Source organism: Mycothermus thermophilus (assembly GCF_041956435.1).
Source record: "Mycothermus thermophilus strain CBS 625.91 unplaced genomic scaffold VTJ04scaffold_3, whole genome shotgun sequence".
NCBI classification, from domain to species: domain Eukaryota; kingdom Fungi; phylum Ascomycota; class Sordariomycetes; order Sordariales; family Chaetomiaceae; genus Mycothermus; species Mycothermus thermophilus.
The window spans coordinates 4,135,610-4,148,756 of record NW_027191429.1 but is presented as its reverse complement, the minus strand read 5'-3'; the positions used below and the strand labels follow the sequence as shown (position 1 = coordinate 4,148,756).

The window sequence follows — 13,147 nt, the reverse complement described above, 5'->3', positions numbered from 1 at the left end:
TAGGGAAGACGGCATCAACCATGCTGAGGTGTCATCTGACTATTTTCATGGGCCGGGAAAATGAGAGGGAAACGGAGATTTATTTTCAAACGGGCACTTATGGCACGCGACACAACTCGGACTGGTGGTAATGATGTGCTGTGTTTTGACAATCTGACAATACATCAAAGCTCATGAAGTACGTATTATTAGATGTATCCCCTGTAATGCTGATGCAGGTCGTGTACAACCAACAACCACTTCTTCCCCCGAACCTCGTCTTGACTCAAGTCATATATTCATGGGCATCCTCGTCATCACAAGAGCAACACGTCTTCCCATTCCCAAAAAGTCATGGACTCATTTCAACTGAACTTGCCTGGCCGGCACCGGCCACCATAGGCCGCCACGGCCCGCTTAGCAGGCGCACCCTTCCTGCGGCGCAGGGGCGGGGGGCGTCTTGACGTCAATCATCTGGCTCGACGCCTGGGCGGCCGCGTCGGTCCCCTCCATGCCGGGCAGGGCCTGGGCTATCCTCTTGAAGAGCGTCTTGACGTTGTGGCCGAGCTTGGCGCTCGTCTCGACGAACATGAGACCCTGGCGCTGGGCCTCCTCCTCGCCCTGCTGCGTCGTCACCTCGCGCTTGTCGTTGAGGTCCGTCTTGTTGCCCACCAGCACAATGATGACGTCGTTCCCCCGCTCCGCGCGCACGTCGTCGATCCATTTCCGCGTGTTCTGGAAGCTCTTGGCGTCTACATGGTGGTGGGGTTTAGAACTTGCGGCAGAGAAGTGTAAAGGGGAAGGGAACTCACTAGAAATGTCATAGACAACGACCGCCACGCTGGAATCCCGAATATACGACGGGATCAAGCTCCTAAATCGCTCCTGCCCGGCCGTGTCCCAGAGCTGTAACCGCACGGTCCTGTCTTCTAGATACATGGTCTGTCGAGGAGACATATGTTAGCATGGGGGTTGGCTGATCTGGCGGGGACGTGTCGTGCCGGGACTTGGGGCCTGGCTTGCCTTTGAAAGGAAGTCGATGCCGATCGTGGCCTGATACATATTGTCGAACGAGTCGTACATAAAGCGGGTGATGAGCGATGTTTTGCCAACTTTACGTCGTCTAGTCAGCGCATAGGGCTCCTTTTCGGTGTCTTCTTGCACGTAGGAAGCCTACCGCTCTGCTCTCCCAGAAACACCAGCCTGAAGTGCCACCAGTTAGCCGGTTGCCACACGCAATGGGGCGGAGGATCTGTGTGAGTGCGCACTTGAATTTCTTGAGCGGGTTGTTGTATGACCCGCCGGTCCCGGCCTGTGCCATGGTGGGAGTGGAGGGGTGTAAACTTCCAACGAAGGAGATGGGGTGACTGAGGTGTTGAGGTTAAGGATGTGCTCTGCGCGAGTGCAACGGTGGCGTGTGCTGGAAACAATACAGCGAGAGGTTGTGGTGGTTCTGGAGATGTCGTTCGAGCCGGAGCCAAAGAAATGGTCGAGGACAAGTATGCTGGAGTGTCGTGGTTAATGCGCGGCGCAAAGTAGTAAGTGCTCCGTAGTATGTTGCTTCTGACCTCAACCGAGCCCGTAGTTGTCTTGGGCCGCTGTTTTGTCACTGGGATGGGCCGACGACAGGTGGCACCTGGCAAAAAGGGGCGACGGTGCCTTTAGCGAGCTGTGTGGAGCGCCTTGGCGGGTGGACAGCTGTCGTCGAGGTCATCCCAAAGGTTTGCTCCTGGTCGGCGGTGAACCGGTGGAGCCTTGATCCGTGCGTTTGGACAACTTTATCGGATCTTATCGCAACCCCTGTTCGGCTGAAATTTCAGAGACAGACCCCACCACTTGCAGCTCCAGCATCATCAACCTCGAAGCAGCATTCTGGGTTGGGAACTGGAAAACGACACCGACCAGTAAACCCCCCAAACGACTATCGCCATGGCCGTCCTAAAACCTCTCTCGGGGAATCCGAATGCCCCCCAACAATACAAGCAACCCTCGAGGAAAGGCAAAAAGGCATGGCGCAAGAATGTCGACATTTCAGACGTCCAGCAGGGTCTCGAGGAGTTGAATGACCAGATCATTCGGGGGTATGTACATAAACTTTGAGGCCCTGGGGTGCAGTTTCCGTGCTGACGTGCACAAGAGGTGTCATCGCCGAAAAGGACTCGGACGAGCTCTTCACCATCGATACCCAGGGTGACAAGGAAATCGCCAAGAAGCTTCCCAAGAAGTTCAAGGAGCTCAAGTGCGACGAGATCATTGCCCAGCGCTCCGCGATACCGGCCGTCTCCCTCCGTAAGCGTCCCGGCGACAGCAAGACCACCGACGGCCTTCTGCCCGTCAAGAGGCAACGGGGAACCTACGTCACGCACAAGGAACTCGTGAGGATAAAGAAGGTCGCCGATGGACATCACGAGCAGACGGTTGAAATCGTAGACGCCGAGTACGACCCGTGGGCCGATTCGGAAGAAAAGAAGAAGCCGGTACCCGTCCCCGAAGAGCAGCTTCAGTTCTTGCCCCAGCCCGAGAAGGCGAAGAAGCCCAAGACGCTGGAGCAACAGCCGATCTCGCTGGCTGCCAACGGCAAGCCCATTCCTGCGGTCCCCAAACCCAAGGGCGGCTACAGCTACAACCCGACCTTTACCGACTACCAGGAGCGCTTGATCCAAGAGAGTGAAAAGGCGATTGAGGCGGAGCGCAAGCGGATAGCGGAACTTGAGGCGGAGCGGGAAAGGCTGGAGGCGGCGGCACGCTCTGCTGCCGAGGCCGAGGCTGCCGAGGCGCGCGCCGAGTTGTCCGAGTGGGAGGATGATTCGGCGTGGGAAGGGTTCGAAAGTGCGGGCGAAGAGCTGAGTGTTAAGGCCAAGAGGCCGCGGCGCAAGACGCCAGCCGAGCGGAATCGCGCAAAGAGGCGCAAGGAGGAAGAGCGCAAGGCGAAGCACGAGGCCGCGATGAAGCGCAAGCAACAGCAGGCAGAGCGCATCAAGCAGATCGCGCTCGAAGTGGCGGAGCGTGAGCGTGCTTTGGAGTTGGCGAAGCAGGAGATGTCGGATCCGAGCGACGAGGAGGTTGATGATGATAACATCGAGCTGCGGCGGAAGCAGCTGGGCAAGTTCAAGCTTCCGGAGAAGGACTTGGAACTGGTGCTGCCAGACGAGCTGCAGGATTCGCTCCGGCTTCTGAAGCCCGAAGGCAACCTGCTCAAGGATCGGTACCGCAGCATGCTGCTCAGAGGCAAGCTCGAGGCGCGTCGCAAGATACCCTTCAAGAAGCAGGCCAAGACCAAGGTTACAGAGAAGTGGACATACAAGGACTTTAGGATTTAGCATCGCAGCAGCCAGCAATGTCAATTTCGTTCTCCTGGTCGCAGTTGCGGCCGGAACTTTCGTCATCTGTGTTTTTGTAGACCCTACATGATCAACATTTAATATGCCAGTAGTAATGAACGATGGCAAGTATAGGTTCCCCGGCCGTCCTGATGGGCAAAAGGAACCTTGAATTACAAAGTCCAGCGCTGCTGTGACACATGTATGCTAGAACTATAGAATATACCACTCAATATTGGGAAAGATCAGCGTATCACTGCCCGTCCGGACTGGGTCAAACTCCCCAGCAAGATGCTTTTGCCCTTGCCCCTTACACAACGCCCGAGGACAGAAACATACAGACATCGAACCTCCAACCACAGACGCCCGGGTACCCAATTCTACAGAATGCCGCCCCTAAGGATTTCCTTGCAACCCATCTTAGTCATCACGAAAGGGAAACCCCAGAGAATAAACAGGCATGCTGGGCAGGTTTCTGCTCATGTACTCCACCATTTTCTTGTAGGCCCCCACTCTCAGTAACTCATCAAATCTGTTCTCGCGTCAGCACGTCGTTCCTCAAGTCAGGCAGGCATCCCGTGCAGGAAAAGAAAAACTCACCTCTCCCAAACAGACTCCTCTTGGCCCAATCCATGGCCATCAAAAGCCTCGTCCGGAACGTGACGCTCTGCGCAAAGTAAATACTCCGCCAGGCGTAGACCGCCCACAACCCGCCGGCAATGCCGCGGTTATGCCCAAAGTCAAACACAGCCGAGTTGCCAATGTACGCCAGACTCCCCAAATGCTTGTACTCAAACGCCCTGTACACCGCATCATCCACATCCCCGTCCCTCACATCGCTCGGCTGCAGCCCCGGCGCCGCGCGCGCCAGCTTGTTGAACTTGCGCGCCAGGTACTGCCCCTGCTGGTGCGCGCGCTGCGCCGTCGCCGGCAGGCTGGTCAGCTTGCTGTCGATCACGCGCAGCAGCTCGCGCAGCTCGCCGAACTCGAGCGTGCCCGAGTGGTCGCGGTCGTACTCCTCGAACAGCTTGTCGAGGCGCTTCAGGTGCGCCACGGCCTGCGGGAACTTGCGCTTGACCTGCTCCGCGACGGCGCGCCACTCGGAAAAGTGCAGGCGCATCTTTTCCGGGTTCTCGGCGAGCGAGGCCGGGGAGGCGGCGGCCGCGCGCCGCCAGGCCAGGCTGCGCACGAACGTGGCGATGTGGTCGGCCACGTTGTTTTGCACGGTCGCGCAGTCGCCGATGGCGTAGACGTCGCCGAGCGGGGTGCCGTTGAGGCGCAGGTGCGTGTCGGTCTCGAGGGCGTGGCGGTTCTTTTGGGCGTCGCCGAGCTTGGCGGCGAGGCGCTTGCAGAACTCGTTCTGCGAGACGCCCGTGGACCAGAGGCAGAAACCCATGGGCAGCTCCTTGGTGACGATGCTGCCGTCGCCTTGCTTCTGCGTGAAGATGATGGAGTCCGGACGCACCTCGCGCACGCGCGAGTTGGTCAGCACGTTGACCTGGTCGCGGCGGAAGCGGTCCTCGGCGTACTTGGACAGCGTCTCGTCGTACGTGTTGAGGATGTGGTCGCGGCTCTGGATCAGGTGGACCGAGATCTCGTTGCGCAGCACGCGCGGGAAGAGGTGGATCAGGTCCTCGTTGAGCAGGTCGAAGAGCTCGGCGGCGAACTCGACGCCCGTGGGCCCGCCGCCGCAGACGACGAAGGACAGCAGGCGCTTGCGTTCCTCGTCCGGGGTGATGGGCAAACACGCCAGCTCCAGGTTGTGGATGACCTTGTTGCGAATCTCCCTGGCGTCGTTGATGTCCTTGAGCACGTTGCAGTGCTCGAGGCCCTGGACGCCGTGCGGGTTGGTGACGGACCCGACGGCGATGACGAGCTTGTCGTACGGCATGTAGAAGCGCTGCTCCTGGCCGTGGCTGTCTAGCTGGGACACCTCGACGAGGCGCGTCGAGAAGTCGATATCCTCGGCGCGCGCGCGCAGGAAGTGGCCGCCGGCGTCGTGCACGATGCGGCGGATGGGCTCGACCAGCGACCGGAGGCCCAGCGTGCCCACCGTCGCCGACGGCAGCATCGGCGTGAACAGGAAGTAGTTGGTCGGCGAGATGACGGTGATGCGGTAGCATTCCGGGTCGATCTCCTTGAGCAGCGCGACGCCGCCCCAGCCGCCGCCCAGGATCACCAGGTGCGGCTTGTCCTTCTTGCGACGATTCTCCTCGGTGTCGTCGTCGTCCAGGTGCGATTCCAGAATGGGCAGGTTCTTGGGCCCTCCGCGGCGCGGGTTGATAGCGAGGGCGCTGACGCTGATGGGTTCATGGCTTGGATGCGTCCGGTAGGTGGACGCGTCATACACGAAGAAGGCCACAACGCCAGCGCCCACCGTAGCCACGGTGATTCCCAGCCATGCCGCAGTGCGGTAAGCAAAGCTGAGCAGCCTCGAACCGGGTGCCCTCGGGACGGGGTTGTCTGACAACCGCCGGATCAAGACGCGGGAGGAAGAGGACTGCAAGCCTTTCAGGGCGGTCCCTTGTGGTACTGCTCGTGGCCGCGTCCCCAACGTCGTGAACAGTGGTCGGGACTGAGTGATGCGCCATTGTCTAGGGCCTACTGTCCAAGTTGTTGCGCGAGGACCGAGCCGGCCGGCCTGTCGCGCGGCTATGTGAGAGCTCATGGCCATGGTGAGTGAGCTGTTTGGTGTTGTGGGGATGACGTCAGCGAGGGTGCACAGCAACCCGTGCGTTGGATTCCATAAGAAATGAAGCAATAAGGAGCGAAGAAATGATCAAGAAACAAGAGGAAATATACAATCAGTGAGGGGATCAAATGAAAATATTAAGTAATGCAAGAGTCGAGGTAAATAAGGCCAAGATTGGTGGATTGGGTTGCTGGCTGTATGCCTGTCCAACTGGGCAGAAACGGGTGTTGTTCTGGACCATCTCAAATTTGGACCAGCTCAGCTCGCGACGTCAGTTTGCTGAGGGCAGCTGGGGATGGGAGGGAGCCAGGGACAAGAAAACAGGGGATAAATGAATTGATCAATCGGGCGTCTTGAGCGACCACTGGGATGCCGGATTCGGGTTCGTCCGTGTTGCCACACCTTGGATTAACACAACGCCAATCTACTTATAGACGACAGCAGAGCGGCCTAGACAATGGGCATACAACCTGCGGAAGTTCCGGAGAACCAAAACACCACACACACACACACATATGCAGACCTCGAGTCAGTTGCAAATGCTTACTGATGATGACCTGCCACCTGCTCAAGTCACCCCTTTCTTTCCAAGTCTGGTCGCCCTCTTCGGCTGAGCATCCGTATCTCCAAGACTCCAAGATGCTACCCCCGTCTTGCTAACACCGGAAATACCTCTTCTCGACCCATCGCTCTTCGATATCCGGGACAACTTGCCCCACGACGACGGCGATGTCCGGGAATACTTTCGTGAGCCGGTGCAGGCCCATGCGGCCGGCGCTGTACGTCACCAGCACGATGCGGTCGGGGCGCACCCCGTGGTCAATGAGCACCTGCACGGCCATCAGCGCCGACCCGCCGCTGCTCATCTGCGCGTCGAGCAGCAACACGGCCGCGTGCTTGTCGATGTCCTGGGGCAGCACCAGGAAGTGCAGCTCCGGCTCGCCGGTGCGCACGTTGCTCTGGATCAGCATGCGGCCCGTCTTGCAGTCCGTGATGCATCGGTGGAGGCCGGCCTCGAGGGCCGCACCGCCGCGGAGCACAATCACCGCGGATACCTCGCCCGCTGGCTGCAACCCGGCGTACGTCTGACCTGTTGGCGTTGTGATGCTCGCAGGTTCGAAGGGGACGTTGTTAAGCGCCCTGGGAGTTGGTGTTAGCGTTGCCATGGTCCTCGCGACGGACAGACATACTCCTCGACAAGCAGCGCGCTGATGCGGTCAAAGTAAAAGATAAAGTCCTCGCTGGGCGTGTCGATGTCGTGGATGATTGTGTTCATGCCGCGTAACTGTGGGGTTTGCTTCATGATGTGTACTTTATTCGACAGCGGCTCTGACTGCGCACTGATCTCAAGCTGGGTAAGACGTGCTCGGTGGTGAGCCGATTTCTCGAGTAGCTTTTGTTGGATGAACTGGACAACCATGGCTGCGCTGGTTAGAGCTGACAGCTGTTTCAATTGAGGGTTTGCTGCACTCACACATGGCGACATGGTTTTCAACGCCGCGGGGAACGATAATATCGGCGACGTTGCGCTGAGGGTTGACATACTGGAGATCGAGTCATGAGCTTGAGCGTAGCTGGAAGAAGGAAACAGGCGTCCTGACCTTCTCAAAGTTTGGCTTGACAAATTTGAACCACTGTTTGATAATGCCTTCGAGATCTCGGCCGCGGTCTCGTTGATCTCTCAATACTGAAGAGGGATATATCAGCATCCACGAGGGCACATCATAAGTTAGCCTGATGAGACATACTCCTCCTGGAAAGACATGTATCGGCATCGGCTTCACAAAAGATCTTGGACTCGGTCAGCCAGGGGCAAAGTCTTGGGCAGTCACCAAGGGAGACAAGGCACCTTCATATCAAGAAGTTCCACAACCCGGGGATCATAGAGCGCAAAGATGCCCTCGAGGATAAGGACGTGAGGCGAATAGATGGACGTAGTCTGGTCCAGACGGGCATGCTTCTCAAAGGAATACACGGGAATCTCGGCACGTTTCCTGCCGTTGAGATTCATCATCAGCGGTTGGCACTCTAGGCTGGGAGCAGGCAAGTTAACCAGACTCACCCAGCTTTCAGGTCACGGAGCCGTTCTACCAGCACGTCAAAGTCCAATGCCTACGACAAGCATGAGTATGATACGAATGGCCTAGGTATCAAGATCTGGGCGTGTCTGAGCCCCAGCTTACATCTGGTGAGTCAAAGTCGTACTCGTTCTGAAACGCCTTCTTGGATGATTCGGCGTCCAGGCTCTTATAGAACGAGTCCTACGAAGATGTCCAAGCCACCTGGTCAGCATCACTACTTGCTTCTGTACGCCGCCCAGTCGTCTGTCGTCCTGTTACTGGCCGGGTTCAGCCTTTGGTGAAGTACTCACGATGGACAGGATGACAACCCACGGCAGGTTGAGCTTGTTGACGATGGCGTGCGACAAGGTGGACTTGCCGGAGCCGGAGCTACCGGCGATGCCGATGATGCTCACATCGGCCCACGGAGGGGCATAATGCGCCCGCGTCGCAATAGTTCCTTCGGACTCGGAGCCGGGGGCTGGTGCCGGACCGTTCGGGGTCCCGTTCAGGGTTCCGTTCGGTGCATCGGCGTTTGACTCAGCGGTGGCGGGAGACGGCATGATTGGATGATCGGAACTACCCAGGTGCAGATGCTGCCGCAAGCCGATGGACACAACACCAACTCTTCCCGGTCTTTTATGCTGTGAGAGCCGGCTTGATGCAGAACGAGTAGCACCCGAGCAGACAAGCTCCTCTTGTATCTGCCTCGAACTTGTAATCTGCAAGGTGAGACGTCTGGAAGAGGAGAATAAAACGGCAGCCCGTCTTTACACCCTGATGCCCGTAGGACAGGTCTTTTGACAGAGACAAGGCTTCAGATGATAAGAAGGGTTCCAGGGGCAGTTGACCTCGGTGAGGGTGGGGTTTGTATGTTTGTACCTCTGCCCAATCTGGGCAGGTGACGTTGATGCCTGGGCAAATTGAGGTGAGGGTGTGGAAGACAGAGGCAGCTGATCAGAAAATATTGGAAATTATCAAGTGCGTCCAAGAATAAGAGATCGGTCAAATTAGATTTTCTCACACTTCACCATCATCAACTCAGAGCTACGGAGGAGTAGGGAGATGGGTTGAAGGGTCAACTGGCGGAGTGCACTCTTAAAGGCCCAGATGGAGGACAGGTGATTGACACTGTCTGCAGCTGGCAACCGTCCACGTCTCCTGTGTACATTCTACCAGACCCACAGGAGCTGCCCCGCTTGTGCAGGGCAACTGCCCGGTTGGGGTGCGCGGCTGGGAAGGACCTGAGGCTCCGCTGGAAGAGCTTTCAGCCTTTTGCTGCAAAATCCTCGGCGCACTCCGGAACTGCCTCCTCCAACGTCGTCCATCCATCCATCCCCTTCTTCCCACCTCCCGTCATCTGGGCACCTGCTCCCGCCCACACATCGAGATACAGCGACCCGACGGATATCGAGTCGCGTACAACGACCCATGTGAACCGGCGCACTTTTTCAGTCTAGCACATGTCGCTCGGCCCTCTCGAAATCACAGGCCTTGACAACGACACGTTCCAGGACAGCGTCTTTGAACATTTACGCCAGAGACTAGGCCGAATGGTGCGAATCTCTTGACGGAGGAGCTGGGTCTCGTCAGGGCCACGATCGGACACTAACATCGGTCCTGGAGCAGAACTCTTCAACCTCCACCGCAATTCCTTCCCACCATGGCTTCGAGAAGCGGGTGGCCGACGTCAAGGCTCCCAAGAGGTACGTGTCAAGAAAACAGCATGCGCAATTGCAATACCTGGCAACATGATGATTGCATATCAATGGGAATCTCTCCGAAAATTCCATGTGGAGAAAACTGCATACTCGTTAACTAGCCCTGATTGCCATATTCTTTCTGCCTTCTGCAAATTTTGCTTCACCTGGTTGCCAGACACCATGCTAACGCTGGCCCAGCGACATCAATGCTCTGATCCTCGACTACCTGACGATGGAAGGCTACCCCAAGGCTGCCGCCAAGTTCTGCAAGGAGGCCAACCTCCAGCCACAGCAGCCTGATGCCTCCATCCAAGCTCGGCAGTCCATCATGCATTCCATCCACAGCGGAGATATCGAGTCGGCCATCTCGGCCCTGAACGAGCTCGATCCTGAGGTAGGTACATATACATGCACGCCATTTCCTCGATTTTCCTACTTTGCCATGATTAGAAAACGAGTTTCATCATGCACCACGCATAGGCTTCGGCCTGTGATGAGAAACAACCACACCCTTATGAGCACCTCTCATCACACACTATTTCTCCCATCGTCATTGTCATGATGCCCAACGCTAACATGACATCAGCTGTTGGACACCAACCCGGAGCTTCACTTCGCTCTTCTCCGGTTGCAGCTGGTCGAGTTGATCCGGCAATGCAACGGCGGTGATCCGACACCGGCGGTAGACTTTGCGACCAAGAACTTGGGTCCCCGAGCCGCGGCGCATCGGGAGTTTCTGCCAGATCTCGAGCAGACCATGGCCCTGATCATCTTTCCGCACGATAAGCTGCGGCCCGAGCTCGCATCTCTGCTCAGCTCAGACCTGCGCCGCAACACTGCTGCCAAGGTGAATGAGGCTATCCTGGCGCGCCAGAACCAGCGTCGGGAGGCTGCGATCCGGCAGCTGGTGCGCATGCGCGCTTGGGCCGAGACATCAGCACGGTCTGATAAGATGGACCTGCCCGAGTCTCTTGATTTCGGCCTTCACACAGACAGCAGCGAGTCCCGCGTGGACGGCGGGCACGAACCCATGATTACGACATGAATGATGCTTCTGTATGTTTTGGCGGTATTCCTTGTTTTTGTGGGTTCATCACAGCGGAGTATTGGTTCGGCGTTATGCGGGGATACTGGGCCACGATGGCGGTGTGGATTGGCAGGTTCTGGGTCATCATGGATGAGGGCGTTTTGGAACTAGGGTTGAACTACACGGCTGGCATGGATACCTACTTCATGGACGAACTTGATTCTAGGATGTAGGATCGTCATCATACGGACGGGCGGCCGGGCTGGATTTTGAGAGCTGCCCGCGCAATGCATTGCCTTCTAACGTGCTATGCACCATGTTCCGAGTGACCACAGGCAGCTGGATGTTTTGATGAACTGAAAGCTTCCCGCCATCCATTTTTGGGAACGATCCATTCGTATGTACAAGCCTCCTGCACCAAACCTTCCACCCACACCGGATCTTCCCATCTATTTGGTCCGGATATGCTTCAGCTTCCCCGGAGAATAGAGGAAGTTGTTGGCGTAGGCCTTGGGAACGAACTTGCGCTCGTTGGGCTCCTGCACAAAGTACTCGTAGCCCTGCTTCTCGGCGAAGGCGATGGCGTCCTCCTTGGTGTTGAACGACAGGTGCGTGCCCTGCATGGAGTCGGCCGACGACTGCCAGCCCATCAGCGGGTTCTCCCACCGGTGGCCCTTGCCCAGCACGTCCCAGTCCATCCGCCACCGGCTCGACTTGTGCTCGCCGGACTGCGTGGCGGGTTTGGCGGGCTTGTAGATGCTGTTTGATGGTGGGGGAGAGGTGTGAGTGTTTGTGGGGGTTCTGGTTGGAGGAGAGGTGGAGGGAAGGGATGCATGCGTACCGGACTGTCCTCGCCTGCAGCTCCATCGGCGCTCCGGAGATCAGGCCGGCGGGAAGAATATTTTCCTCACTTCCGTCCTGGACGTGTTTGGGGACCGGGGTGAAGGTGCTGCAGCCCTGAGGTCAGCGTTGGGAGCTGAGATAAATCGAGGTATGGTGGTGGTGGAAACCAGAAACCGACCTGGTAGCCATGTCGATGGGGGCGTTGTAGTCGGGAGCATTGCGCGGGAGTGTCGGCGCAGGAGCCAGCTCCTTCTTCTTCTGCTGGGCTTCCTGGGAGGAGACGGTCGCCGGCGTCGTCGCCGTCGAGGACTCGTAGCGGACGGTTGCGGGCACGACGGCGTGGCGAGCTTGCACGGCGCTGCGCATCAGCCGGGCGGCCGAGGCGCCGGTGGCGCGTAATGAGGACATATTTGTTGGCGACTGTCCCTCTGTGTTGGGATTGGGGTGTTTGGAGGAGGGAGCTTCGACGAGCTGGGGGGTTGGATGGGAGACAGCTCGAAAGCTTCACAGTGCTGTTGAGGCTATTCGACTTCGCCGTTGGATGCTCTGGAGTTGATCCATGTTCCTCCAATCGAGGATGGGCCCCGCCTTGACGAGCCTGATTGGTGGGTCGGGAATCACCGCGTGCCAAGACCCGTGAGACCCTCTGCGGTTGCTGCGGTTTTCCCTCTCCTCCAGAGAAACCCATCTTTAACAGCTCACGACAACTTCCAACGCCAATTGAGCCCCCGACGCGCGATCCGAGCCGCCGGTATCTTGTTCGTCGCCACCCGTATCAATTCCTGACCCGACAAGCTTCCCGCGCTCGCGCGACACCTTCCTGCCAAAATGAGCTACGTCACCCGCCGGGCGCTTTCGACGCTCATCCCTCCCAAGGTAGGACACCAGAGACCCAATTAAGGGACGGGAATAGAGACTAACGAGTGTTTCTTTTAGGTTGCTTCGCCGAAGGTACGTTTCCCGCAAGCAGTCTGATCTCGAGGACGAGTTGCACGTCCGCCGCCCGTACCCCACCAAACTTCGTTTTTTTTCGAGGCTCGAAACGGTTCTGGACGTTTGGACGTGGATTGGGAGGCAGAGGGAATTGGGAGCTAGGCCAAGGAGATTGGATGCTGATAAGGCACGCAGGCCATCGGCGCTGCTCCCGACGCTGTCCGCATGCAGCGCGTCGTCAGCTTCTACGAGAAACTCCCTCGGGGCCCCGCTCCCGAGGTCAAGGCCACCGGCATCCTCGGCCGCTACCAGGCCAAGCACTTTGGCAAGAACCCAACGGCGAAGCGTACGTGACGATCCCGATCGAGACGAAATGGAGAGATTCGTGGTGACTCAGGCAACTAATAACGCTCAACAGCCATTGTCCACGCTATCGTCTTCCTTCTCGCTGTCGGTTATGCCCAGAACTACTACTTCCACCTGCGTAAGTTTTTCCCCGCCGAAGGAAGAAGGCTGCGCAGCTGTTACTGACATGATGCAGGCCACCACAAGAACAACGCGCACTAAGTGGGAGCAAGTGAGTCTGGATT

The 13,147-nt window shown here is 57.7% G+C and overlaps 7 protein-coding genes across 7 annotated transcripts; 3 read left to right on the top strand and 4 right to left on the bottom strand.

Annotated features, from left to right (window-relative positions):
- Positions 1-396: 396 nt before the first annotated feature.
- VTJ04DRAFT_5650 (uncharacterized protein) lies at positions 397-1,062 on the bottom strand (the record flags this gene model as incomplete). The annotated part of the gene is made up of 3 exons (XM_069363788.1): positions 397-731; positions 792-921; positions 1,003-1,062. 3 exons carry the CDS (start codon positions 1,060-1,062, stop codon positions 397-399), a joined length of 525 nt encoding a protein of 174 aa, XP_069220599.1.
- An 846-nt stretch (positions 1,063-1,908) lies between these two features.
- Positions 1,909-3,299, top strand: VTJ04DRAFT_5649 (uncharacterized protein; the record flags this gene model as incomplete). The annotated part of the gene is made up of 2 exons (XM_069363786.1): positions 1,909-2,060; positions 2,117-3,299. 2 exons carry the CDS (start codon positions 1,909-1,911, stop codon positions 3,297-3,299), a joined length of 1,335 nt encoding a protein of 444 aa, XP_069220598.1.
- Positions 3,300-3,814: 515 nt separating this feature from the next.
- Positions 3,815-5,973, bottom strand: VTJ04DRAFT_5648 (uncharacterized protein; the record flags this gene model as incomplete). The annotated part of the gene is made up of 2 exons (XM_069363785.1): positions 3,815-3,831; positions 3,900-5,973. The coding sequence occupies 2 exons, from the start codon at positions 5,971-5,973 to the stop codon at positions 3,815-3,817; spliced, it is 2,091 nt and encodes a 696-aa protein (XP_069220597.1).
- A 674-nt stretch (positions 5,974-6,647) lies between these two features.
- Positions 6,648-8,614, bottom strand: VTJ04DRAFT_5647 (uncharacterized protein; the record flags this gene model as incomplete). The annotated part of the gene is made up of 9 exons (XM_069363784.1): positions 6,648-7,131; positions 7,182-7,413; positions 7,466-7,535; positions 7,593-7,678; positions 7,740-7,782; positions 7,841-7,985; positions 8,054-8,103; positions 8,175-8,252; positions 8,363-8,614. 9 exons carry the CDS (start codon positions 8,612-8,614, stop codon positions 6,648-6,650), a joined length of 1,440 nt encoding a protein of 479 aa, XP_069220596.1.
- A 900-nt stretch (positions 8,615-9,514) lies between these two features.
- VTJ04DRAFT_5646 (uncharacterized protein) lies at positions 9,515-10,799 on the top strand (the record flags this gene model as incomplete). Its single annotated transcript, XM_069363783.1, has 4 exons — positions 9,515-9,607; positions 9,681-9,757; positions 9,953-10,148; positions 10,341-10,799. 4 exons carry the CDS (start codon positions 9,515-9,517, stop codon positions 10,797-10,799), a joined length of 825 nt encoding a protein of 274 aa, XP_069220595.1.
- Positions 10,800-11,230: 431 nt separating this feature from the next.
- On the bottom strand, positions 11,231-12,032 carry VTJ04DRAFT_5645 (uncharacterized protein; the record flags this gene model as incomplete). Its single annotated transcript, XM_069363782.1, has 3 exons — positions 11,231-11,540; positions 11,623-11,730; positions 11,803-12,032. 3 exons carry the CDS (start codon positions 12,030-12,032, stop codon positions 11,231-11,233), a joined length of 648 nt encoding a protein of 215 aa, XP_069220594.1.
- A 420-nt stretch (positions 12,033-12,452) lies between these two features.
- On the top strand, positions 12,453-13,124 carry VTJ04DRAFT_5644 (uncharacterized protein; the record flags this gene model as incomplete). The annotated part of the gene is made up of 5 exons (XM_069363781.1): positions 12,453-12,500; positions 12,561-12,575; positions 12,753-12,903; positions 12,976-13,041; positions 13,099-13,124. 5 exons carry the CDS (start codon positions 12,453-12,455, stop codon positions 13,122-13,124), a joined length of 306 nt encoding a protein of 101 aa, XP_069220593.1.
- Between the last annotated feature and the right edge of the window lie 23 nt (positions 13,125-13,147).